Genomic DNA, 27,174 nt, shown 5'->3' with positions numbered 1-27,174 from the left:
TGGAGAAAGTCTTTGTGGATCCATCACCATACATGGAGGCCGTTTTGAAGATCCCATCCCACTGGACCTGTCTGCACAGTGTGAGCGGCCAGAGAAGAAGGAAGACATCGCCAGCTGTGTCCTCGGTTCAATAGACATCAAAATTGAAAAATGTATTTAGTCAACAGGTTAACGTAAACATTTATCTGTGATGTGTCTTCTTATTTATTTAAACTATCTAACTAAATGTGAATCCTTCAGTTATTTTTCTACCTTGTTTTGTTATTGACGATTGATGTACGACATGTTATTATCAGTACAACACTGTATAGTACAACTGCATGACTGATGACAATAAAAGCTTTATGGTATCTAAAATGTTTCTAGTGAATTCATGTTTAATACGCTCAGTATCGGCTGATGAAAACTTGCCTATATATTCAAAAACAATTATGAATTTGGGGCATGGTTCAACTATATTTTCTGGTGTATTATGCCATTAATGGGCATTGTTCATACCCACTGAAGCAATGTAAAGCAAGATTGCATAAAGTCTTACATATTTGACTCAATAGCATTAGCTCTGATCATCCAGATTGCAAATATGATCATAAAAACACACTGCTCTAATCCCCTCAACTGTAAAGACCCACGAGTCAGCTTTGTAAACAGGATGGTCTACATACAGTGAGTTCAAACAGGATGCACATGTGGACATGGAGCAAGATGTAGTTTACAAAACACTGCATGGACACTCTGAAAACTTAACAGAGGATAGTGATACTCACTTGAAAAACATGTTGCTAAACATATTTATGTTGAATAATATAAAAAGAAGGGTAACGCCATATAAATAATGCTGTTATTAATAAGCATCTCTGTTCATAATATTGCAAAAACAAAATAATAAACTGTCTGCATCGGTCAAACCATCTGTTATCAATTACAACGTGTGACACAGTGTTTAACTGTATGTCAGTAGATAGTTACTGAAGTTGATTAACGTTAGCATTAGCTACCTAGCTACATGTTAGCACCTTAGCTACAGTGTAAAAAAAGCTGACTCACCATTCAAAAAACGCGCCGCTGTATTCCCAACATGTGAACTCCTCTCCTCCTGGTTCAGGGTCAGGTTCTGGATCAAACCTCTGTGTTTCTGTTGGCAGCCATGTCGGATATTGAGCGGGTTGGGGAGTGGAGGAGGGAGTGGGGGGTTATGACCTTTCCCCATAACCATGGCAACAGTGGGGTGGGCGGGGCAGCAGCAGTGGTTTGATCACAGGGCATTTTCATGGGGTTGCATTAAGGTGTATAGAAAGGCCCCTGGGCATTTTTCATCCCAACCAAAGTTACATACCCTATTTGGAGACCTCAGAGAATAGTTCAAATTATCCAAAAAATATATCATTTTATAACCCCTTTAACTACACACAGCAATAAACTCCCTTGTGGCTAAAACATTTAAGAGAAGAACTGATGCAGGCAGCTCCTCGTCATGACCTAAATAGCCTGTGTTCCCCTCCGTCTTGTCTCTCTCTAAGTTCAGAACATTTCTTATTATCCTCAATCAAAGCTGACAGCCACACAGGCACTTGGATAAAAATAGCCTCATAGTGAATATTAAGAGCCATTTTTTAGAGTCTGATGCTAGCCAATGAGCTGCGAGCACACTGATGATGAGGTGCAGACAATGTAAGCCCCTCAGCCAATTGGAGGCATCCAAATGACCGAATGATTGTCAACCCAATCACATCGTACGCCAGACCTGCACAGTCACCGTTCCTTCAAATGCTCCATCGTGAAAGCATGAAACAATCAGACACGATGACGTACGTGCAAAAGAAAGAAATGCAATGTCACTGCTCCTCCCTCCTTACTGATGCTACACAGGGTTTCTCAACACGCAAGTGCCTGCGCAAGGTCACACACCTTCAGGCCTACATGAAACACACTTGAATTAACGTGTAAAAATATGAGTCAGTTAGTGTGAACATTATTCATTTAGTATCTAGCCTGACTGCTGCACAAAACCACAGTGCGTCTTCATCTTTAGCAATTTGACCTTCACTCTAACCCCCTTCTGTATCCTCTGTCCCTCTGTCTTTTTCTCTAATCCCTTTCTGTCTTGCCCTGCCTTCTTTCCCCGTCTCTTTCACTCCTTATCTGACTCTCTCCCACCCTCCATTATCCTTCCTCCCCTCTGATTTACCTCCCCAATGTCACCCCTACTCCACCCCACCCCACCTCTCTCTCTCTCTCTCTCTCTCTCTCTCTCTCTCTCTCTCTCTCTCTCTCTCTCTTTCTCAGGCTGTGCTGCCACAGAGTTAGCAGACATGTCAGGTATGCAGACAGGCAGCATCAAGACATGTCAAGGTCAGCAGTGAAACAGCATCAGGCATGTCGAGCATACACAGAGGTCAGCCAGTCCTTCAGTCAAAGAGTTGTCCCCCTCCAGGACCAGCTGTAGCTCACACCACAATTTTGGCACAACCGAGTGAATACTCTTTCATAAAATCCACGTTGTGTGTGTGTGCGGTAGTAAAGTACAGATGGAATATCAGCATAAATATCTATTGTTTTTTCTTTCAATATGCAAATATGATATTCTGACTCTATATGCAAATATTATGCATTTTTCACCAATGACATGTCAGGAATAAACACTGTAAATACAATTTATTCATATTCATTAATCTTCAAATGTTTTTGGCTCGCTTGTAAATGAGCTCTTTGGAGGTATTTCAAAAATGTTTTAGCTTCTCCGTAGTTGAACCATGAGAGGTGGAACTAAATCTAAATTAAATGATAAAAAATAGAGATAATCATAGTATAATTAAAATGAAGCATTTCCCCCTAAACTGTAACTTATTTTGATAAAGAGAGGAACGGATTGATTACAACACACTTCATATGACAAATAATTCATCTGTGTTTTTTTGTGCACTCAGGTGAATATTTATCATTTTACATGTCAAGTCGTCATTATGTCGGTTGTGGTGGTCTGTGACATCAATTTTTATTATTTGAATCACATTTTAAATAATCTACACAGTTTTTTAGCATTTAAGTTGTTACATTAAGTTCCAAAAGCTAGCTACAAAAACATATTAGCGTGCTAACATATGCTAATAGGGTGGTTTGGTAGTGACATTGAGATCAAGTTTATTTTCATGAAATCATTTTTGTGTCCAAAACAAGGTAAAAGTTAAAAGCAAATATATCAGTTCAGTTATTTCAGTTAGTTTTTGTCATTTTACTTTTTGTTAGCGTCGCCACAGCATGGGTTTCCTTCTATAGCAGCAAGAGCAAAGCTGTAATTGACAGATCCACTGTATGAGTGTATATTTGAGCTTTAGCTAACAAGATTTATTTTATGTCACCCATTTTTTGACTATATGATAAAACAGAGGTGATATGAAAACAGTTCTTTGATAGTGTTTCATATATTTTATTAAGATCTGAGATGACTTACTGAGGAAATAGTTCTGTCCCAGGGGCAGCAAGTGGTCTGGCACCACCAGTCCATCAAGGGCCTGCAGGAACCACACTGTTGTGCCATTCAAAATGGAAGAACGGAGGAAGCCCTCCTCATTCACACGCCACAGCACTGGGGCTCCACTGGCATTTACCACCACCCTGGTTGAAGGAGAGACACAAGTCATGAGCGGCGGGCTACAAGAAGAGGTGGTGAAGGGAAATCTGATTCCTGTGGACTCATTCAGTAGATAAAGCTCTACACATAATGGATTTCACCAGATGATACCAAGAAATACTTTTTGATCCACAAAATAGGAACACAATCCACATATTGTATATTGTTCTGTGGGTATTATTTTCTACTCCCAGTGAGTACTTGATTCATCTTGTCAGACATCTTAAACAGCATTAAAACGTCAACAAAATCGACTTGCAAGAGAAGATAAATGAATTAATACTCTGTATGAATCCCAACTTCTGCTAATCCTCATTTAATAAGACATGGCTTTACACTCTGCCACACAAGGTGCTCATCAGCAGCACAGCAGTAGAGATGCTGACAGTCAGGACACTTTGCCCCATGTTTGAACCCAGGACTGATGACCGGAGGACAATCTTCCTGTTTGTTACCCCACCCTGGCATCATGGCAAGGTCCAGTGAGTAATAGCTGCCAGTGATCTGACTCAGTGGAAATTGTGATGTTTCCTGTGGAGACACTGTGACCCCCATGAACATAATTGTGAAATACAGTCAGTGTGGTCAGGTGCTATAATTCATCATGACCTCAGACAGTTTGTACAAAAGAGAGAAAGACCAGGGCGGACCAAATGAGAAGAGAAGAGTGTGTGGTCACTTCAGTACCACACCTTAAGGTATGATATCGGTTAAATTGTACTTTTTACAATCAAATTATTTTCATTTTGTATTGCTGTTGGAAGGTTTCATGCAGACATGAACAGATTCTGGAGAGACATACATCCTGCCATGAGGAAGTGACCAGACACACAGAATCAGCATTTAATGACATTTATACTCTCCAGAGGATGAACCCTTGAAGTTTGGACACTGCATGATCTTTCTTCCAGTTCTAATCCTCATGTTATCAAAGGGATGTTAAATTTATGGTGGTAAATACTTGATATAAACAGTACATCAACAATAAAACAGTCATTTTTAGGCACTGAAAAGTAAAGTTCCTTCCAAAAGAAAAGAGATCATTTCAAAAAATATGTCTTTTATCCATCTATTAAACAGAAGACATCCAAATCAAATCAATATCTGGTGTGAGCACACTTACACCTGCACACAGGTTTTCAATGTTTTTGCATCTTGGAGAACTTTCCACAGTTCCTCTGTGGATTTCAGCATCTCAGCTGCTTCTGTCTTTTCATGTGATCCCAGACTAACTCCATGGTGTTCAGATCAGGACTCTGTGGGGACCAAACCATTTGTTGAAGGACTCTTTGTTTTTCTTGTCAGTGAAGATGGTTCTTTCTGACTGGCTGTATGTTTGGGGTCATTATCATGCTGGGCCGATCAGACACCTCTCTGATGGTTTTGCATTATGGATAAGAATCAAAACTCTAAAGTGCCTAAAACTTTTGCACAGTAGTGTACCTCTAATATAACTAATACTGGACACACACAAGGAAACCATACCTATTACCAAGGAAACTTTGATAAGGCTGAATCTAATAACATCAACATGTTCAGAATAAATGCCTGGTAACAACCATCAAAAGGGACAAATCATTTATCTAGAGTCAACATTTCTGACAATGCAAATGGTATTTTGGTTTACTTCACCTCTGGCTTCCAGTAAAACCATGGACAACATGAACCAAGAGGATCGATTATTTAACTGCAGGCCTGTTGTGGTTGAGGCTGCCCATAGGAGGACATTGAGGAGGCTCATAACGGCATCAGTAAACATCTGAGTAGCTCAACTCATGGCGTGTTTCCTGCCAGAGACACTGAGCTCCAACAGCTGCCAGCCCAGAGCCGAGCCAAGCTGGATCATCACACTACGAGTCCTTGTGAAAAATAGAAATAGCAACATAGTGAAATCTGTCAACCACGACTGAAGCCTCCCACCAGTAAAATGTTTCTAAGTATCCTTCTAACCTCACACCCACATTTGAAATAATCATTCCCATGTTACAAAAAATATGCGACCCACTTTTGGCAGAGATAAAATGCCATCAGAAGAAAATAGACAGAGCATAGTTGAGTATATAAATGGAACATATTTTGGGTCATATTCATGAGTCAGGGCAAGTTGGAGCATCACAGGTGGACTGACGTGATGGTTGTCCCAAAATCTCACTGAAAAAAGGAAGCCGTATAAGTCTGAAGGTGAAGCTGTGAGCAGTGACTGAAATAATACAATTGTGGACAGGCTACTCACAGCTGAAACTAGTTTTCCATTGCAGGGTGTCTGGGCTCAGCCTGGGGAACATGAAGAGCTGATATTACTGAGGAGCTGCCTTTCGAGCTGAAATGTGTCATTTGAGATTTGGGATAGTTATAAATGATGCCCTATATTTTATAGCTATGTTTTCTGCAGATTAAGAAACACTTTGAACTTAATTCACTTGCTAACTATAACATTAGATATAGCTAGTTTATAGCTAGAAATGAGAAGCTTGCTTTAGTTTACCTGTGACTAAAACTAAGGACCCTTTGTTTCAAAATGAACTAACAAGTCTGAGTGATATATCTGTCACCATTATTTTTCTAAACTGCAAACAGGCCATGTGAGGACTGAACGCTCCACAGGCATATACAAAGTAGGGGTGGGGCTCAGTGAAAGGTTGTTATTACTAAATGAATTTAAAATCAATTAAGTTATTAAGACAAGAGATACTCAGGAGTAATACTCTGCATCAGTGTTGTTACTATTACGACATAACATTATAGTCTATCTGTAATTCTTTTGCAAACACACAGCATGGTATGAGGTATGACAACCACTCTCTCACTCACTCTCTGCAACCTCTTTGCAATTCAAGAGCTTTATTACATTATTATCAGCATCTCTAAATCGATGTCACTTTTGGATCAGTGCTTCATTTCCAAGTGGTGCGTGTGTGTTTGTATGTAAAGTGTCCTTCACCGCCTGCAGCTGGGTCTGTGTTCAGGTGTCGTGTGTAATTATACAGTATGAAAACAAAGCAGCAGCAGTTGATTAACTCGCAGCTCGCAGCTCCCAGCTCCCAGTCTTCAATCGTCAACATGGCCCTGAGTCGTGCCTGCCATCTATAATGAGGGGCAACATGAAGGATGACCAGTATTCACCTTGACCGTAGCATCTGCATAATTCATTGACCTTCTTCACAGAACTATTGTAATACTGTTATTATATATTTATATACTTATTAAATATGTTCTGAAAAGATGGAAAGCACCTGGACTGGTGTAACACAGTATTTCAGGAGCCACAGGTCAGGTCATGAGGAGATTTGAGTGGTAAGACCCTATCCAAACTCTGTGAAATGTTGCTAACAATTACAAAAGTTGCTGCATGGCAAGTATGCAGATAAAATGCTGAGTAAAGCAGCTTCTATTTTAACATTTCTACATATTTTTTATGGTAATTATGCATAAAGCAAACAGCATTCTTAATTGTTATTCTTGTTGATTAGTGTCTAAGAAAAAGAGGGCACATTTTATCAATTAAGGTTGTTTTTAGGCTAGATTCTAAAAAAAGTTAAAGTATGCTGTATATATACTGTATACTCAACACTGTGTCTCTGAGCTTTTCATGCTGAAAATGTAAACCCTATTACACATTTAGGGTCAGAGGGCCTGATTTACTAAAGGTTCGCATGTGTAAAAACTTGACATCACCAGCAAAAAATGTGCAAGCTGATCTACTAATGCAGCGCACTGAGGTTTGTGTCTTGGAACTATGCAAGATAGTACATGCTGTCCATTTAGTATGTTTGCCTTAGTGAATATGCAATGTGGGGCGTTTCAACCCCAGTGTGCAAAATACAGGGAGGAGAAAATGCAAATATGTTATTTAGCACACGCATTGTGATTTACCAAACCTGAAGGTATTTTTTCTGCGTCTATAAATAATACCTTTGAAGGGCAGGTATTAACCGGCTGCGCACTGAGCACAGATGACTTCTGCTACTGTATAGAGAGGAAGAGACGGAGACACAATGACAGAATACGCACAGGATGGATTTTTTCTACCTGTGTTAATATTTTTGGAGTGGAATATTTTTGGTTTTACTAACAGCATTGACTTTGTCACAAATAATCTCCCATATGTCAGTTTTTCTGGTAATATTTGTTTTTTTATAACTCAATATACTTGCACTAGAGCCTGATCACATTTCATTTTGCGCTTGTGGGCTTTCTGCTCATCCAAACTCTCCATTCAGACACGCAAAACCCTCATTTAAATACTGCTGTCTGCACCATCATTTACGCAGTTATTCTTAGTAGATCACCCACAAAATGCACGCAAACAAATCTATTGCACTGTGCACGCAATTTAGTACCCACTATTTGGGATCTTAGTAAATCAGGCCCAGAGTGTACCTGGTCCCATGGATGCAAACAAAAACACTTGGTGTTACTTTTCTAAAGAATATCTTTTGTGGGCCCTGCACACCTGCATAGGTGTTTCCATTTTTTTTGGCTGATTACAGTTGCTGTAATTAATGGAGTATTCCTTTAAAGTTTAAGGAGACAGACAACAGTCATCTAAAGGTACTCTAATGGTGCTCTTACTTTACAGCCGTTTCCTCGGGCACCTCCAGAGACAGAGTGAGAGTTCCTGATGTCAGCTCACACAGCTCACTGCTCACACAGTGCAGACCCTCAGTCACCTGAAGGAGGACACACACACACACACACACACACACACACACACACATAATATATATATATAATTTAGTTGTGTTCATAGATTCTTAAGATGAAGTCAGCAGTAGCAGCAGTGCGAGATTGTGGAAGTTTGCCTCACCCTGTCTGCCTCCCATGGCACCACCAGCAGCCTCTGCCCAGGTTTGGGTTGCCATGGCTGCAGGGTGGGAGGTGCTGTTGTTGTAGTGGAGGGGATGGTGGTTGGCTGTGGTGGCTGAGTGGCGGCTGCGGTCGTGGAGGCGACGGGAGTAGCCAGCTCAGGGGCGGAGGGGGTGGCGGGGTCCCAGTCTGCAGCTGGCAGGTCCAATAGGATTTGATCGCACCTCTCCCCCTCGTAGCCTTCACTACACTCACAGGTGTAAGCCGGTTCCCCCTCCTCCCCACCATTGCTCCGGCTGCAGTTTCCATGGAGACAGGGGCTGCTGGCACACGGGTCTGTGAAAAACTGAAATAAGGGGGGAAATAAATATAAACAGGGAGTCAGTGAGAGAGACAGAGCAAAAACAGTATTATCTAAGTGTGTTTTTCACCCTGTCTGCACTACTGTCTTCCTGTCGTCTGAACTGTCTGAGCAGGTACTTCTTTTTTTGTCACTTTTTTTCCATTCCTCCAAGTATCAATCTGATCAATTCAGCCTCATTTTATACTGGCTCGCAGAGTGGTCCTTCAAACACTGAAGAACAAGTAAATGCATATTCTAAGTAGTCAAAACTCTCAGCTCCTTCTTTTATTGCTCTCTGACTCAGCTTCCTCTTTTACACCCTCCGCTTTGCTCTTTCCTTTTATTACACTGTGAATCTGTGTTTATAATAAAGTGTTGCAGGCAGACTCGCCCTGTAGCATAAACAGTATAGGGGAATAGTACATCCATCCATAGGGGTGCCCGAAATGAGGGGGGTAAAAAAAATCAAAATATTAAACTTTTAAAATATTACAAAAATGATCCCACAATAACAGGACTATATTGTATAGCCTATATAAAATAGACCCTATTTTGCTTGGTAGGTATAGTGGAGACTTTTTGGTTTGATATCATGACTCAAAAACCTCTTGAACCATTTGAATGCAGTTTCTTATGTAAGTAACTTGTATCTGTGTTCTACTTGTTAATCATCAAATGTTTTCACAAGCAATGTTAGAGTCACAATATTGATTGAAATAGTAGAAGCCAATGTTACATCTGCCCCCACGCACAGTCACAACACACATAACACACACAATACATTCATGTAAATACCAAGGACCACAATAAACTCACAGGAATATAGATTCAGTTAAAACATTTAATATCCATTGAATAATTAATTCCAGTTGAACTAAAACAGTATAATTAATCATAATTATATAAATATAAAAACAATTTCTGATCAACAGAATCAGCAAACACACACACACACACTCCCAAATAAAATAGATCTCCCTTCATCAACATTTAGATATATTTAGAGACACCAGTTAGTGTTTGGCAGGCAGAGAGAGATCATCAGACCATCTGCATAATGACTTTCATGGTTCTGTCTTGTCTCTGATTGGTGCAATTTGAGATGTTACAATTGCCCCCAGTCTACTCTCGCTGATTGTGTGTAGAATTTAAAAGGATATAATGAGGCTTAAGTGCAATTATTGGCTGGGTGTCACCAGCAGCAGTTTCTTTATAAATATAATGTAACACCCCATGGTCCCATCCCTGCAAATCCTGGGCCACCTGCAGACACCTTCTCCACCTCAGCACCCTCCAGCGATGCAGCATCAAAAGCACTCATGTCCCCTCCATCTCCAACAAACCCAGAGATGCAACATCAGGTTCTTTAATACTGTTATTATTTCGTGGCCTTTCTTTTATTTGTTTTTGTGAAATAAAGAAAATATCTGAGACATGCAGTTTCTGTGTGACTGTATGAACATTGGTGATGGAATTGCTTAAATCTTGCCCAGGGCACCAAATCACCAGATTGGTCAGGGGCGGCTCTGGTTGCAGGGGTACATTTCTCCATCCCTTCTGTAGCAGCTCTTCTGCACTTTATACTTTACACTGGTTGAAGTGGCAATATGGACACGAGACTCCCATTTAAGAGTCTTAGACTTAGTGAACATTTAAGTATAATTCTTCATCAGCAGATGGTACAGGTGATGGTATAGATGGTTGGAGGTGGATGATGTGAAGATATGTGGATGTGTGTGGTTTATCATTTAAGGATGCACATTAGGGAAAATAAAATTAGCCGGCTTCATCGTATGTAACACTTTAACCAGACAGGAAGGAAACCATGACAACAACAAACTTAAGGCCCGCCCTCAGTCTTTCTAACACCTACCATTCCCCCCTCACTTTCATATACACACACTGGCATTTCATTTCAAAACAAGGTTTCCCCCATCATGCAGCAATGATAAAAATGCACCCTGACAGTCTCCTTCATGCTGGTTTCTCTCATCAATAATTGATCATATTTGGAGCAAAACATTCCTGTATGGATGTTGAAGGTGAAAGAGGACAAAACCATGCTTTACAAAGCTTACTGCTTGACACCTTGTACTTTTTCATGGCTTTCAGAGCCTTCTTAGGCTTAGGAATGTCTATAATCCGGCTGCTTCTTTTTCTTTTTTCTTTTTTTTGGCAAATTCACTAAAACAGCCTCAGGTATCTGCAGCTCCAGCTGTCCGATTTAAATGTTTTCAGATAACGGTTTTAATGACACCAGGAGAAAAACAAAAAGCCATGCTGGAACGACGGTGAACAGAGGGATGTTAATGATGCTCAGACCTAATCCCTTGGTGCATATGGATGTGCATATGAGCATGTGAATGTACATATGTATGCTTGTGTGTGTGTGTGAGAGAGAGAGAAAACAGTGAGAAGCAGAATAACAGAGCGCCATTAGCAGTCCGCTCTCTCCACAACCGAGTCACAGCTCATTAGTACTAATCTCTCTTAGGTTCTAACTTGCAATGCCTCTATCAAACTTTCTCTTTCTGGTCCAAAGCACAGCAGTCCCAGCAGGCCACTCTGCAGTCCTCACACAGTCTCTTTTTCTTATCTCCACCCAAACATTGACTTTAACCTTAAACCTTTACAGACAGCAACATCGGCTTGCTTGGGTTACAGGAAACATTTGGGTCCAGCTCTTGACCTTTTTCATATGTCACTCCTGATTTCTCTTCCATCCAGGCTGCACAGATACTTTAATAAAGCAGGAACATCTGGACTAATACAAAGGCTGCTGATACAATCGAAAGTCTGTCTCAAAATAACATGTCACATTTATCTCAATATAAACGTAATGTAATTTCTTTCATACATCATTAAATCATTTTCTTGTGCTTTTCAGATATTTGTCTGAATTAACAACACTGTGATCCTTTAATGATTCTGGTGATACTGACAGAAACAACCTATATTTGATCAGATTTCATCATAATTTCAGTAATATATCAAGCAAAAATGCCCTGTACCTGAATTTTGCGAATTTGCTCTTTTTCTCTGCTTTAAATCACTGTAGATTAATCCGCCCCTTTAGTTTACTTGTTTAGTTTCGATCAGTTCCTGGATCATGATTATGTTATTTGATTTCTCAGACACTCAATTGAAACAAGATAGTCTGATATTGCTGTTTGACATACTTCAGACTCACTGTCCAAAGACATTTATTAGTTTATGAATCTGTGAAAGTGGAAAAACCAACCAACCAAATCATACACATTTAGGCTTTCTACACAATCTGCTTTTGATAACTAATGTAATAAGTAGATTAATATGATCCTCTGAGCTTCCCCTGAAACTGTCTGGAGCTTCCCGAGGATGCTCACTTTGAAAAGCTTTGCTTGGACTAAATGATGAATCTAAGAATATATTGTTAAGATATTGTAAATAATAATTTGTTGCAGCCCTTGAAACTGAACTTCTGCACTGCTGACTGATTAATCATCTGGTTAAATTATCTGTTGAATTAGATTCAGACAATTTAGTAAAAATGGTCGGTTTTTGGTCGGTATGAGATTAACAATGTTAGTAATTTCACAAATTTTGTTCATCATTCATCTGTAACTTGTTGTGTGGTATTACTATTCAGTGTATATGATACTTGCTATGGTTCTTGGTATCATTACTATTAATTTATTTTGGGCTGCATGATTTTGCTCATTACGCTTATATGCCCTGGGCTCTTGCAAAGCATGTGAATCAATTTCTTCTAAGCAGCTGATAATAAGCCATATTAGTCTCTTTATCTACAGTATATCCCCACATGGAACAACAAAGAGAACAGAGTGATTCTCTGAGGCTAAATTAATTGCTACACCAGGTGCTGTGATCTATTTGCTAATTTGAGATGGCCGCACTGAGGAGGAGGATCAATACAGCTGGATGGAGGGAAACAGCAACGTTACTGAAGCTATTGGTGTCATCAGTTTAACCTGGTGGAGGAGCTGGGATGAGACTGTTCCTCCAGCTGTATCTCTCTCTCTCTCACACACACACACACATGTTCTTCAATTCTCATATGGGGACACATTTATGCATATCAACGTATACATATGCATTTCTGCACAGTATGTTTTAAATAGACTGCACTGGTGAGCAGAGCTAAAAAGACACAAAAGAAAGCCAGCATGTGGAAAGTCAGCAGAACTCCAGCTGTAGGCTTATTCATTTGGAAGGTTGTAAATTAAATATGAACCCCGGCAAATGGATAATGTAATTTAGCAGTGTACACACAACATGTGACCACTATATTACATCTTCATCACAACACATCAGTTATGTAAGTGAGAGAAGTCAGACGCAAACAAATGGCTGACTAAGCCTGGTAAGAAAGCAGGCTTATACATTCTTACAGTGTAATTTGCACCTTGAGATCAACCAAACAAACTGAACGGTATATTTTCAGGACGTTTACCTGTACGCCTGACAGCCTGACAATTAACAAAGATGTTGATGGTGCCAAGTTGTCATGAAGGATTTCACTGACACGTTGACAGGAAGTGAAAGGTTTATGCTCTGATGATGTACCTAACAGATGTGACGTGTCATGTCAGTGAGCTGAAGCTTTAGTAATAGAAAAACAAGAAAATTCATTCACACATTACTTAAAAAAAAAAAAAAAAGGTCAGCTCAAAAATTGGGCTTATCTCCTGCTCCTTGCTCTCTTAAGGGCATGTAAACCATTCTCCATAATTTAACATTTTATATCTGCTTAATAATATCATCTTTAAAATCTCTTAATATGACTATTTGTACTAAATTGTTCAAAAAAGTGAATCAAAGTCAGTTTGGCTGCAAAGTTAGTAATGAAACAAGCTCTTTAAAAAAATCCAACTGAAAGACTGTCAGAAGTGCCCTTGAGCAAGTAATTACAGTGAATCCAAACCAGTGCAAAAGATCTGAAGCTGCCCTCTGACCTCTGAGAGAGTAAAAAGAGAATTTCTCTATGCGGATTAATAATTCTTATTATGAAACTGCCCACTAGCTGTTTTATATCAGCTCTGTCCAGGGGGGTTATACAGTAGTTGGGTTGTATTGCAGCCTGCAGAGGGTTTAACTCTGTCTGATATTACAAAGTAAGTGGGTGGTGATCATAAAAAGTGAACATTATTAGAAAAATGTGGTTCTCTGAGGAAAAACAAGGCGGCAGTATGATGATTTATCTTCTACCTCTGATGTTATGAAAAAACCCTCCACATTTCTGTACACATTGTTGTTGTTGGGTGAAAACATGTGCTGCCAGCTTTTCAAGAACTCAGAAAAATGGCCTTGTTTTAGCCTGACCATGACTGAGCAGTATGCAATCCCTCAAGTAAAGCTTAACAAAGATCAATAGCCAGAATTATGAGGTTTTCCCACTGTGAAATGCCTGAAGCAACTCAGTAAGGGGCTGAAATGCTTTATGTGCAAAAGCTGTGGTCAGTTATTTGATCACAGTGGTGACTGGTGAATGAGATTGTTATTTTCATGCTGTTAAAATGGTGAATGTCTGTGTTAAACAAGGTCCAAAAATGAAAGTGAACATATGTAAAAATGCTCCCCGCAAGTCAAAAATCAGGGCTTCAGTCTGCTATGAACAATTTGTTTGCAAAGACACCTCTACTTCCTTCTTGTGATGATGTCACATTGATCCGACAGATTGTTTCGGACTTGGATGAATTTATAAAGTTTCCATTAAAAAGTAAGTGTCCTTCAACTCTGAGGCAACAGGAAGACCCTTTCCTGTGCCATCATAATAAAGCCCCCATGCACAGAGTGAGCTGAATAAAGAAATGGTTTTGTGTGGAAGATGTTGACTGGCCTTCACAGAGCCCTGACCTCCACCTCATCCAACACCTTCGGGATGAACAGACACGTTGACTGCGAGCCAGGTCTCATCACCCAGCATCAGTGCCCGACTCTCAAAGGAAGAAAATCAAGAACAGAAGGTGGACAGTGTGTAGAAAAAACCCTGAAAGTCAAAACAATGCATCATGAAATGTTTTGAGAGTTTGCAGTATTCAGTGTGTGGAACAGGGTTGTTATAGTTAACGAAAACTAAAGACCAGCAGTGGAAAAATAATTAACCCTCCTGTTGTCCTCGAGTCAAGGAAGGAAGGAAGGAAGGGAGGGAGGGAGGAAAGGAGGGTGGAAGGAAAGGAGAGAGGGAAGGAAGGAAATGAGAGAAGGAAGGAAGGAAGGAAGGAAGGAAGGGAGGAAGGAAGGAAGGAAGGAAGGAAGGAGAGAAAGAAGGAAAGGACGGAGGGAGGGAGAAAGGAAAAGAGGAAGGAAGGAAAGAAGGACAGAGGAAAGAAGGAAGGGGGAAGGTAGGGGAGAGGAAAGAAAGAGGGAAGGAAAGAAGGAAGGAGGGAGGAAGGAAGGACAGAAGGAAGGAAGAAAAGGGGATGGAGGAAGGAAAGAAAGAAAGAGAGAAGGAGGGAGGAAGTACAGATGAAAGGAAGGAATGAACAGTCAAAACAGACAGGGTCAATTTGACCCGGGAGGATGACACGAAGGTAAAGTAAACTGAAATAAAAATAAAAAAGACAATAATCAATGCAAAACTATCTAAAACTAAACTTAATTGCAGATATAATCAGCTCCGTTTTCAAAACTAGAATAACCCTGGTGTGGATTCTACTTATTATTATTTCTTATCAGATCTTGTGGAAAGACTGTTTGAATCATTGATTTGCTAACCAAGTTGTGCTAAGTATGAACATGGTGCAAATATACATAATAAAAAGTGTATAATAGTTTAAATTTGATCAAGCATAAAAAATGTTTGTCTGCAAAGTATGTTTTTCAGCATGTAGAATATATAATACGTATGCATGATTTGTACATGTATTGTATACAGTATGTAGTCATACACACATGGACAAACACATAGAGACACACCAACAAAGAACACAATCACATGAAAAGATGAGTGTGAAAAGCTGATATGGTCACTCAGTAGGTTGCCTGAAATTGTTCTATGGCTCCTTTGTAATGACCAAGATGTGTTGCCATAGCTACAGTAGATAGGTAACGTGAGAGCAATTAACACACAGTACAAAATAGACAGTGTGAGTGTGTGTGTGTGTGTGTGTGTGTGTGTTTCATGCCCCCCACCCCCACCTGTTCCTTGCACACAGTCTCAATATTTGCCCAAAGAGTCCCATCATGCTGCAGAGATGTGATACATCTTATAATCCACTTACTTGCTCATCTGGCCTGTTTATCACCATTTTGCCCCCCTCATGTTCTCTGACACCCTCACCATTACTATCACCACCACCTCCATCCCCGTCCCAGAGGGAGAACAGATACAGATAGCATTCGCTTAATCACTCTCAACACTTGCACACAAATAAGGAAAAATATCTCTGCAGGATCTCAGAGAGGATTAATTTGTCTCATTTGTCTGATAAAAGTTGCTCCAGCGGCTATAGGGGAGGTAAGGATGTTGGTATCGACTGCAGTCACTGTGATGCAGTGATGTCACAAAGCGTCTGCAGTGTCTGACGGTGAAGTTAGAACGCATTTTTCGACACAGCTATGATTATTTCCTAGAACAGGGTGTTCAAAGAAAAGCAGAGCTGTTAGAATGAGAATGAGAAGTGCAGGTAACGTTGAATTTAAACTGTAGATTCAGACTCATCTGACCGTCACCAGTGACAAAACTGAGAACATCTCAGGCCATTTGGTCTAACTGCTTTTTAACAGATACAGATGATAAACCCTAAATAATCCACTGCCAGCAAGTTGCCTTTCTCCAACCTAACATTCATACTTTATATGAGGACAGGACCAGATCTCTTGACAGTGATGAACCCGCATCATTCTTATCTTATGATGTGGGCTCCAAAGTGTGAAAGGGAAGCATACTAGATACTATTTTGATAAAAGGTTACTTCAAGTCCTCCTATTTATCCTTTATAAGTAGTCTGTAAACACTATAATGCAGTTATAAGCAGATATAAGGACATGTTTTGTGTTTATTATTACAGTACAGTATTTCTTAAAGCATGAACAATTTTGTGTAAAGAGACTGAGATGTGATGAGACTGGCTCTCTGTACTTGACCTTACATGCAGATGAAACACACTGAAGATCATCACTGATTCCCATTTGAAACAGAAAAGGAAAATGGTCTAAATGTAGATTCACAGATATCTATGAAGTAATCTTTAAATAACGTTTCATTTCACAGTCTGTTCTCATCATTATAAATGTCATGTTCTTTGTTTTGAGTTATTCAGGAACAATATCTGGTGAGATTTGTTTCTTACTCATTTCTTGGTAACTATTCAATATTCTGTTTACCTCATTATTAGTGTAACCAAGAAAGGAAAAAGCATAGTTGGCAACTTGCTTTGATTTTTGCAGTTGTTAAATATAGGCATGTTTTATTTACTTCTATATTTGAGCTTTTGGAAATATTAATAAAATTAAATGGCGGTTAACTGCTTTGAGTTGCAGTCCGTGTTGTGTTTCAACCACAAGTGTTTGCTCATACAAAACTCTACTTTTTCATGTTTGTCTGAGCAATGAGCACAGTGTATAATATGTTACACAATACCAAATACGAGTACTGGAACGCTTCACCTGATGTGTGTCTGATTGTTTTTCTGAATCAAGAAGAAATATTTCATAGGCTAAAAACATCTAGAGGTTTATCAAATCACTTTAGGTTAGCTTCAGATTTAGCCAGAGACAGGCAGTTGGATTTTTGTGAATGATTCTGGAGCCTATTCCCTTAAAAAAGCTATTCATTAGGGTAAATAGTAAGAATTCAACTGAAAACCTGTGGGCAAAAGACAGGTGAAACATCACTTCAGCACCAGGATCTGAGGTTATGATGATATGCAGCTCTCACACTGCAGCCCGAATATCAGTAGAAACTTCATGTGACGTGTCTACAAGGGTCTTATTTTTCATGTTTTACTAATGAGGGAGTGGTTAAAAATTGATGCATCTGATCTAGATCCATCTTTTTTTTTCTTTTTAGAGCGAACAGGCGAATATTTGTAGAGCATTCACTGTTTGCTGAATTCAAGGGTACAGAGAGAAACTGGAGCATCTCTCTGCATTGCGTAATCTCACAGGAGCAGAACAAATATCAGGAAATATAAAGGCTGGAGACACAACCCTGCAACACAGGCCATGCACCCTACAACACACACACACACACATACACACACACACACACACACACACACACATTCACATCTATTTTTATATATATATATAACTCCATTAGTCTCCAAAGATCGACAGCTGTGAAACACCACATCACCATGGTTTGGGAATTACTAGCAGAACTACAACCATAACAGCCAGGGAACAAACACTCCGTAATTATACAATCAATCACACAGCAATTAGCTAGATGAACTAATTTAAACTTTCATATAGCCAGCAGTAATTTTTATCTCGAATGTTCAGTGCATAATGAGCACCAGCTAAAACAAAATATTTAATTCATGATAGTGACAAAATAATAGGCCTACTTGAAAATCATCCTTCAGTGGTGTAATTTTCCCCCTCAGTATTCTCTCCAATCTGCTCTCCTGAGGTTTGAACCCTGGGATGTGAGCTGTTTGTATAAAGAAGAGTCATAAAGATCTAGAAATGAAGTAAATACATTCAGAAAAGCATGAAAATTGCTGCTGGTACATAATTAACTGTATTAATCAGGTTAAAAATGCACTACGGTGGAAATGTCAGCTTTCATACAGCTGCAGGGATTGTGTATTTCATCTTGTTGTTGCAGCACTGTTTTATGTGAGGAGTGACCCTGGAATTGGAGTCGACAGAGGAAGAGGAGCGAATGAGGCATGAAAAAATAAATAAACCAAAGAGTAAGGAATTGACACAGCAGAGAAGCGGTCCAGATTGAAGACAATGAAGACACAAGAGCATTTAGAAAGAAATGATAGAGACAGTCTGATTGAGCTTTATGAAAACGACTGGTCAAAGAGAGACATTTTCTCCATTCTAGAACTGTAGATCTTAACAGCCCTGACCATATGACAAAATGTGACAAACTGCAAAATGAACTCCTGAAGCGTGGTTACATACTTACTGGAGAGTTAAATTTATGGGTGGAGAGAAAAATTATTTATTAGATGCATTGCGATGCAAACGTGGATGATTCTGCATCAATACACAAATGTCAACTGCAAGGCCTGCGAGTTCTGCAGTGTGCACACGCCACAATTACCTTGTGGTTCATCTTCAAAATAGGCAGCGGTTGCAAGCATGTTTTGATTTTATGACTAAATAATTATCTTAGCGAGACGAGGACAAGTATACTGCAAACTCTCTACGCCATCACTCAAAGACTAATGTTAGTAGAGCAGAGTAAGAGTAGGCTTAAAACTTTCCTTTTTGATAAAGCTTATAGTTAGGGCTCCTAGAGCTCTTAGCTTGTGCTGCTATAGGCTTAGACTGGCGGGGGACTCCGATGATGCACTGAGCTCCTCTCTCCTCCTCTCGCTCTCTCTTTATCCATCCATCTATATCCATTAACATTCTATTAATGCATTCAATAACCTAAACTTCTTCCCTGGAGTTGTCTGTGCTTTCTGGTCTCACAGGTAATCTGGGCCTGTAGACGTCCAGATGACATATTCCAGTCCCGGACCTTTTAGCTTCATTGTTGATTTTCATTGTGCTTCTCTCCTCTATCCTTCCTTTCTCTCCTCTCAACCCCAATCGGTCGAGGCAGATGTTCTCCCACTCTGAGTCTGGTTCTGAGGTTCCTTCCTGTTAAAAGGGAGTTTTTTCTTGCCACTGTTGCTCATGTGGGAATGTTGGGTCTCTTTAAAGTTAAAACCTGAAGAGTTCGGTTTAGATCCTGCTCTAAGTGCCTTGAGATAACTCTGTTGTGATTTGGCGCTATACAAATAAAGATTGATTGATTGATAGAGTGGAGCAGCAAACAGCAGTAACAAGCGAGGCCACCTGAGCAACACGCACTGTAGCATTAAACAATTTAAACCAACAGGTGAAGAAAATAACTCTGTGCTCAGTCTAACCTCAACAACCCTGCAGCTGCTCCGTGTGTTGGACGGCAATGTCTTTCCCTGGAGATAATGGTGCAGCAGAGAGGCTGCTCTTCACTTAATAACACAGCCACGCAGTACACCTCCTACTCATACAGGCAGGAGACTGTAAGAGTTCATTAATTCATCATTAATGCAGTAAAAAAACAAGTATAAGTAATTAGTAATACGTAGTAGAGTTATTTGGCACACAGTGAACTGGAGCAAGAGACTGAAAATTGTGCCCCCTTTTCTATTCGTTCAATCAAGAATAAACTTTGAATCGAGAACCAAATCTGAATCAAACTGGACACCAAAGAATTGTGAGATTTTTCCAAAGATTCCCACTCCTTGTTAAAATGCTTCATACTGAGATGTGAATACAAGCTTGTCACAAGAATGAGCTGAGTTTCAAGTGCTCACATCATGATGCAAGACTGTGTCAAACATTTCTATCCTGAAAAGTGGTGGTTCACAAGAGGATCAACATTTTTGCCAGCAAGTCTAATCTCTGCTCCTTCTTACAGTACAATAGACTCATGGAAAAACAGCTGAGTAACTGTCTAAGTGCCAAATAAAATTGAAAGACATGAGTCACAGCTTTCATGAATATTTTAGGATGTGGCTGGTGGCTGGGGTTAAATTCAACCCATAAAAATGGCAACCTTGCTTAGTTACTTAAGACTGCATGGTGGAAAAATGTATTGATGGTATTGAAATATAAAGTACATTTTGCCCTTTATATATTCATATTTTGTTAATTCATTGTTTATAATGTATTTGCACTACAAAGACTCTTTTCACCATAACTCAGAGGATGTTTCTCCTCGAGCCACCTAAAAGTTTTTGAAAGAAGCACAATGTCTTCTAATGCAAATGAATGCTCCACCCATGAGTGAGTTAAATAGAGCTAAGATCCCTTGTAATTAGTCAAAGCACAAAAACTCATTTGAGAGAAAAAAGGATTTACTGAGCATTTATTAAGACAAAAAATGGAAGCATTGGACTGCAGTATATTTTCCACATTTGTTGGCTGTGTCCGAGGGAGACTAGTACATGAAAAGCATTTATTAAGTGGGGAAGGATTTTAGCCTTCTCAGGAGATGTAGCCGACTTTGTCCCTTTCTGAAGGTGGCATCAGTGTGTCTGCCCAGTCCAGTCTGTTGTTGAGATGAACACCCAGATATTTGTAGGATGATACTGTCAATGGTTAATCAAATCAAGTTGAGTTGTAGAGCAGATTAAAAAATAACTGTCATTGACCAATGTTATGTACAGCTTTTACATGAATAACTACAGTATTTATGTATTGGGCTCTGAGCACAGCCAAAACGCAGGTGACCTACGCTCAACAGTATATCTCAACCTTTCCTGTGTAGACAGACAGACGATGCAATCGCTGCTGCTGCTCTGCTCAACGTGCTGCTCACGCTTTGCTTCCTGTGTAGAGAAAGTGTCAGACCAACTCGAGCGCTCTTATAGTTTCACGACACTGTTTAGACATCCATAAAAAAAACACATATGGTACTTGTGTCTACACTGTGTAGGGAATAATGTGTAATTCCCTCTGAGCCACCATATGAGATATTTTATTACATGACTATTTTAGTACAGACATTTAAGCGCCAGTGTGGTGGATAGCCGTCTGAGATTTACTTGGAAAAGTAAAAAAAAATCTACCTTTATTTGACACTTGGGAGGTAATCTGAAATACAAGGAAACAACATTACAATATGGTCTATTTGGTGTTAAAAAGAGCAAACACCCTCTCAGAAACTGGTGAGGAAAGTCTAGTGACTTGAAGATCCAGAGATGTTTATCAGAAGCTGGTGAAGAACAAACTTGAGCTAAACCAGTGACCAGACACACAACCCAACAGCCAAAAGTGGTAATTATGTGTTTTTCTGCATGTTTTGACATTTTTCTTTCCTGAAGTGGCCATAATTAATTCATGTTAACATAATGAACAAGTGTCTTGAGTGGTTGCATAAATATGGACACAGGGACACATGCTCACATACTGTTTATAATGCAATTGATGGTAGAGGAATGCATTTACTATCATTTCACAACACTCAATGTGAGTATACACTGTTTTAATGAGCTCATGTTAAGCCAGTGGATGATGCTGTTTGTAATAGCATGGTGCAGATTATTTGGTGGTCTCGTCAGCTCAGTGAAGAATCTGAAGTTTAATCTGTGTGTTGTAGTTTTTATTTGATTTAAACAGTCCAAAGATTGGCACGTCAAACGAACTGAAACCTCTAAATATCCTGTAGGAGTTAATGATGCTGTTCAATACGCACTGGAAACCTGTCAAGAATGTCCTTTGGCCAAACATGATAAGCTTGGGGCTGCACCCAGGAACATTAAAAGTGGATAAAGAAAGTAGTTTTCTTTATAACGTTTTCAAATAAGAAGGTAATCACCTGCCATCCTGTCAACAGTATCATCTCAGTGATATCCAAAGACAGGGTAATGCAGTATTTTGAGCTGGAGGTTAAGCATTTAAGCAATATCCCTTCAGTATTCCAGGCAGACTTTATTGTTGTTATGATTTATTACACCCGTCAGTCAGAAAACCACCCAGCATAAAACCCCTCATGATCCAGCCTCATCATTTTGCTGTCAGCACAGACGAAGCTTAAAGACACCATTTTAGATGCTCAGTCTGAGACTTTTTTCCCCATTTCTATCACGGTCCTAAATGAAGGAGCAGATGTTTGGTCGGATCGACTCATGGTAGGTAAACTAGAAAATAACAAAAAAGCACATTTCTTTCCTTGCACCTTTGTCACTTCCATGTTACTTTATGACATGCTGTGTCCTCTAAGCCTTTTTGTCACAGTTGTTGAACCTGAAACATTATTATTGGACAAAGAAGACGAGCTCAGACATCGTCATATCATGAAAACAAAACAACATTTTAATCTTTTAAGCCCACGAGTGAAACTGAATTGTGTTGTTGTCTTGGGACTCGAGCTCATTAAAATACATTAAAGTTCTTGTCATAAACTCAACAGAAACAGGCAAACAAACAACACATTTTAGGGCTCAAGCTTTAGTTGAAGACACACATCAGTGCAAAAACAGTCCTAGGGCTTTCGCCTGTTTGGTGCAAAGACAACAGCAGACATGAAGCAGATCATCCATTGATAAGAGAGTGACAGCTGATGAGTGATAAAAGAGCTGAGGTGACAATGAGGCTGATAAAAACTTTACACCTACTTCAACTACTGCAATACTTAATAAATAAATAAATGAAGCTTTAACTGCTTTACTAAAAGAGCACAGAACAGAAATAGACTTTTCTATTGAGCCTTTTACATGCAATGTCTTAAAAATTAGATCAGTTGGAACTTTAATGATCCCCGTTGGGAAATTGGGAATGGAAATAGAAAAAATCTGTTATTTTGTCAACACACACTGTATTGTCTCAGTAACAAAAACACCACTGAGCTCATGCTGTCTCTAAATCATTGACAATCAAAGAATAAAATGACAAAGAGAAAATAAAGAGAGAAGTGATGATGCACATGCACCACATGCCAAGATGTCTTCTTGCAGAGTTTGGGCTCAGCCAGTGAAATGAGTATTTTGCCCTGTTTCCCAGCAGGTGAAGCAGCAGCAGCTCCTGAGAAAATCCAGCACTTCACATTCAACACCATGAACAGCCGATACAATTACTTCACTACATTGATCTGCTTAAATAAACACTGTGTTTTCCTCATCATCAAGTGGCTGCTGCAGTCCTCAACAACTTTAGACGTGTTTAAATGTGGATATGATCACGTTTTATGCTATGAGCCATTTTGGGGTGTGAAGGTAAACTGGAATGAAGAGTGTCAGCTGTCAGTTCTGCTAACTGTGAGGTGATTGACACGTCTCACACACAGCTAATGCAAGAAGAGGTGCTAATCTCACTGACACCACACACAAATGAGTTATATATAGAAAGTTAGTGATGAAGCCACAATTTTGTCTGTCAGCTGGATGTGTAAAAAAAGTTGTTCATCGTAACATAAAGTGACAATATGCTGCTTTCAGCTTGTTCCACTGCCCTAAAGTTTCCAAAAATAAATGAATGTAACTTTAAACCTGCTTTATGTCTAACCTGTTAGCAAGCAGTTGCTAATTTACACATTCAGCAGATGTGGTGCAACATTAGTTTTCATTTGGATGTATGTTTCTGTCCACATGATCAATGCAGGTCCTTTAATATTCACTCTCCTTTTGGCTCTGGTTTGTTCTCTTTCAACTCCTGAGAAAAATATCTGCCAATCTGTTTAGTTGCTGAACACTTCACTATGCTAGTTGCTAATGTTGTATGTTGTCTCGTGCTAGTCAGGTAGCATACAGCAGTTTGTTAGCAAGTGACTTTGCTGTGACTTGCAATATAAGTGTCATCCATTGTTATTATGAAAATACTGATTATTGTGGCCTCATTGTTTGTATTAATCATTCAGCTTCATATGAATTTAGAACAATTTATCAGATATACAAAGATAGTACAAATGCTCCACTTGTACAAAATTTAATATGACCAACAATCCAAACTGCTGAATGCATCTCCTCAATGCAGCCTCATAAAAACACATTACAGCAAAGCCTGCAGGAGTGCAGCAGAAGATGGATTACTCTCATTCACTTATAGCACAGGGCTTCCCATTGACATACACAGCCTTGCTCAAGGGTACTTAAAATACACTAACTGCTGCTAGAGGAAGAATTTACCTCCTGCGACTCGATTTTCTACTAAAATGTCCTCATATTCAGGTTGCTGCTGTCCACATTATCAGACTGAACCATGTGAACCAGTTTAAAGGGATAGAAGGTGGTTAACCATAGTCAATGTATTACCTGCAGTAGACAGGTGGGCATCTGTGTTAGGTGGCTAAAAGATGTTTTGCTGCTGGCTTCATCTACAGCAGTACATTGCTTAGCTTCTGAGCCGGTACTCCTGGTCGCACCTCCAAAGTTTGGGGGTACTGACCCAAATCTACTGCAGGTAATACACTGACCATGGATAACTATCCCTTTAATATGCTTACTACTGATAAAATGCCAATATGTTCATGATCATCTGTTAAAAAAAACCCCTCTGGGAACTGTTCCTTAAAAAAATGTGTCTCCCAAAAATGTATGAAAACACAGATAATCCTGAAATAAACACTAAGCCTACATTCTCCTCCTCAATCTGCAACCATCTGCTTTATATTCATCCAAGTTGTTGTACCATCCAGTAACACAGGACGATGCTTGTGTTGTGGCCAGAAAGTGTGTTTTTGTCAGCGAGACTTTAATGTTATCTATTTCTGCACATCAAAGCTGCTGTCATCCCTCCCTCTCTCTAGCAAACTTCCCCATCACTTCCTGGCCCAGTGGCTTCAAAGAGCAACTCCTCTTTCACAATTTGGACCCATGAAGCCTACACAAACATGGTTGAGCACCCTGATAAATTTCAATCTCGCCTTGATGCATAAATAGATGTAAATGGGGGAGCAGTGGAAGGAACATGTTAATGAGGTGAAACTGCCCGCCGCGCTCATGGAAATTGTCATCAAAATAAATAAATAAAAAATGTTAAAATCAAGCTGTTTGTTCCTCATATTTTAGAAAAGCTTAGGGGGGTTTTTGCACACGATGTGTCACTCACAAGCCAGCACACAGCAGGAGAACACATACTTCACTCTCCAGTGCTGTCATCAAACACATGACACTAAATAACCTGCCATGATTGCCCGACATCATCCCTCAAAAGACAATTACCTCTCACTCTGCCAAATGCTCAAATAGAGAGAGCAATAGAGGGACTGATGCAACAAAATGAGACCAAGAGTAGGAGGAAGAGGAGGAGGAAGGGAGGAGTAAGGAGAATACTAAGTGAGTAGAGAATGATTTAAGAGAGGAGGTGCTGCAAGGCTCTATTTATACCTTTCCAAGTCAAGCCAGGGCTGCAGGGGAGTCGGGCGTCTCTTCTCGAGGGCTGGGACACAGTTGTCTGTCAGACAGGGACTAAAATGGATCAGGAGCTCTCAGGCTCTCTCTCAATCTATCAGAAGCTGCTCCTGCACTAGATGCTCTGACAGATAGAAAGACAGAGTGTCTTTAGTTTGGTATTACATCTCCTATACCCAGCTTTTTCAAATTTAACATGACAGCTACTCTGTCTGCTTGCTTTTTAAAGTAAATAAGCTATAGTTCATCATTTAAACATATGACTGAGCAAAATGATTCGTAAAATTATATTTCCGTTTGGATCCGTGATGTAAAAGCCTCTAGCCTTGGAAACATTTTGTTATGGGCATGTGATGGGGAAAAGTTGTTTTCATGTGCAGCTGGCTGAATCTGAGAACTGGAGCCTCAAATTACCAAGTTTGCAACAGTAAAATGGCGCATTTAAATAAAATGAATGGGAATGTTTAAAAAGAAAATGTCACATTTATTCAACAATCTGGCTTCATTGTTTTCTACATACTAATCATAACATGTTCTGAGTATGTAGAGTGGTCACACTGGAAGAGTGACAAGTGAAGTCCCACTCTACTCAAAAATGTGTTTTTCTTCTTGTCCCTTCAGTCACATGTTTGTACTACACTTTGCAGAATGATATATGTGCAGAGTTTGACATTAGAAGGCTGTTTTCACATTCAGCTGCTGAGGGAAAGTTTCTCTGAGCTCATTGTAAATCAGATTTTAAGGGACGTGTCTACGTGCATGATTTGTGACATCACAGCTAGTCTGGAAGCCAAACTTGGTCCAGTACGCAGCTTACACAAGCGTGATGTGGAAACTTGAAGCCTCCAGTGTACAAATTATCATCAGACACAAATGATTAATGATTTAAAGCAGACTATTCATGTCTGGAGGGGATCTTTAAAGATACTCATAATGCTAAAAATGTGCTTTTTGATTGTGACTAAAACTGAAGGAGACTGGTCTTTTGAGGTTGTGACTCCTAAACCTAGCATCTTTCTCCTATAGGATTTAAGATCTACAGTATAGACACCTTTAAAAGCAGTTCAAGACTCATTTGTTGAGACTTTCCTTTGTGTATTTGTTCTATTTATTCTATTATTATTATTTTTATGAATGATTTTGCTTTATCTCTTCTGTGAAGCACTTGGTGAAGTCTATGCTCTTGAGAGGTGCTATATAAAGAAAGTTACTTAATATAATGCACATAGAAAATGGAGGCACTGTTCTCAGCTGCAAATTATAAGAAATTGCAGATAGTAGAGACAGCTGGAGGATCTCTGGGAAAACAAAAATTAAGTAATAAATCATTGGTAAAACATACAACTTTTTCATTTCCTGTTAATACCGAACAGCAAAGCACTGTA

At 39.5% G+C, this 27,174-nt stretch overlaps 1 protein-coding gene across 1 annotated transcript in view; it reads right to left on the bottom strand.

Moving 5' to 3' along the window:
• The window catches only part of dner (delta/notch-like EGF repeat containing), a 68,548-nt gene that overhangs the window by 17,438 nt on the left and 23,936 nt on the right, over positions 1-27,174 (bottom strand). Inside the window, exons 2-4 of the mRNA XM_053320146.1 lie at positions 8,439-8,783; positions 8,204-8,301; positions 3,452-3,615 (exon numbers count right to left, since the gene is read on the bottom strand). Coding sequence (XP_053176121.1) covers positions 3,452-3,615; positions 8,204-8,301; positions 8,439-8,783 — 607 coding nt within the window. The remainder of the gene's footprint in view (positions 1-3,451; positions 3,616-8,203; positions 8,302-8,438; positions 8,784-27,174) is intronic.

The sequence above is a fragment of the Scomber japonicus genome, chromosome 6, assembly GCF_027409825.1.
Source record: "Scomber japonicus isolate fScoJap1 chromosome 6, fScoJap1.pri, whole genome shotgun sequence".
Classification (NCBI taxonomy): Eukaryota; Metazoa; Chordata; class Actinopteri; order Scombriformes; family Scombridae; genus Scomber; species Scomber japonicus.
Note: the sequence above shows the minus strand (reverse complement) of the source record. Positions and strands in the feature narration are given on the sequence as shown.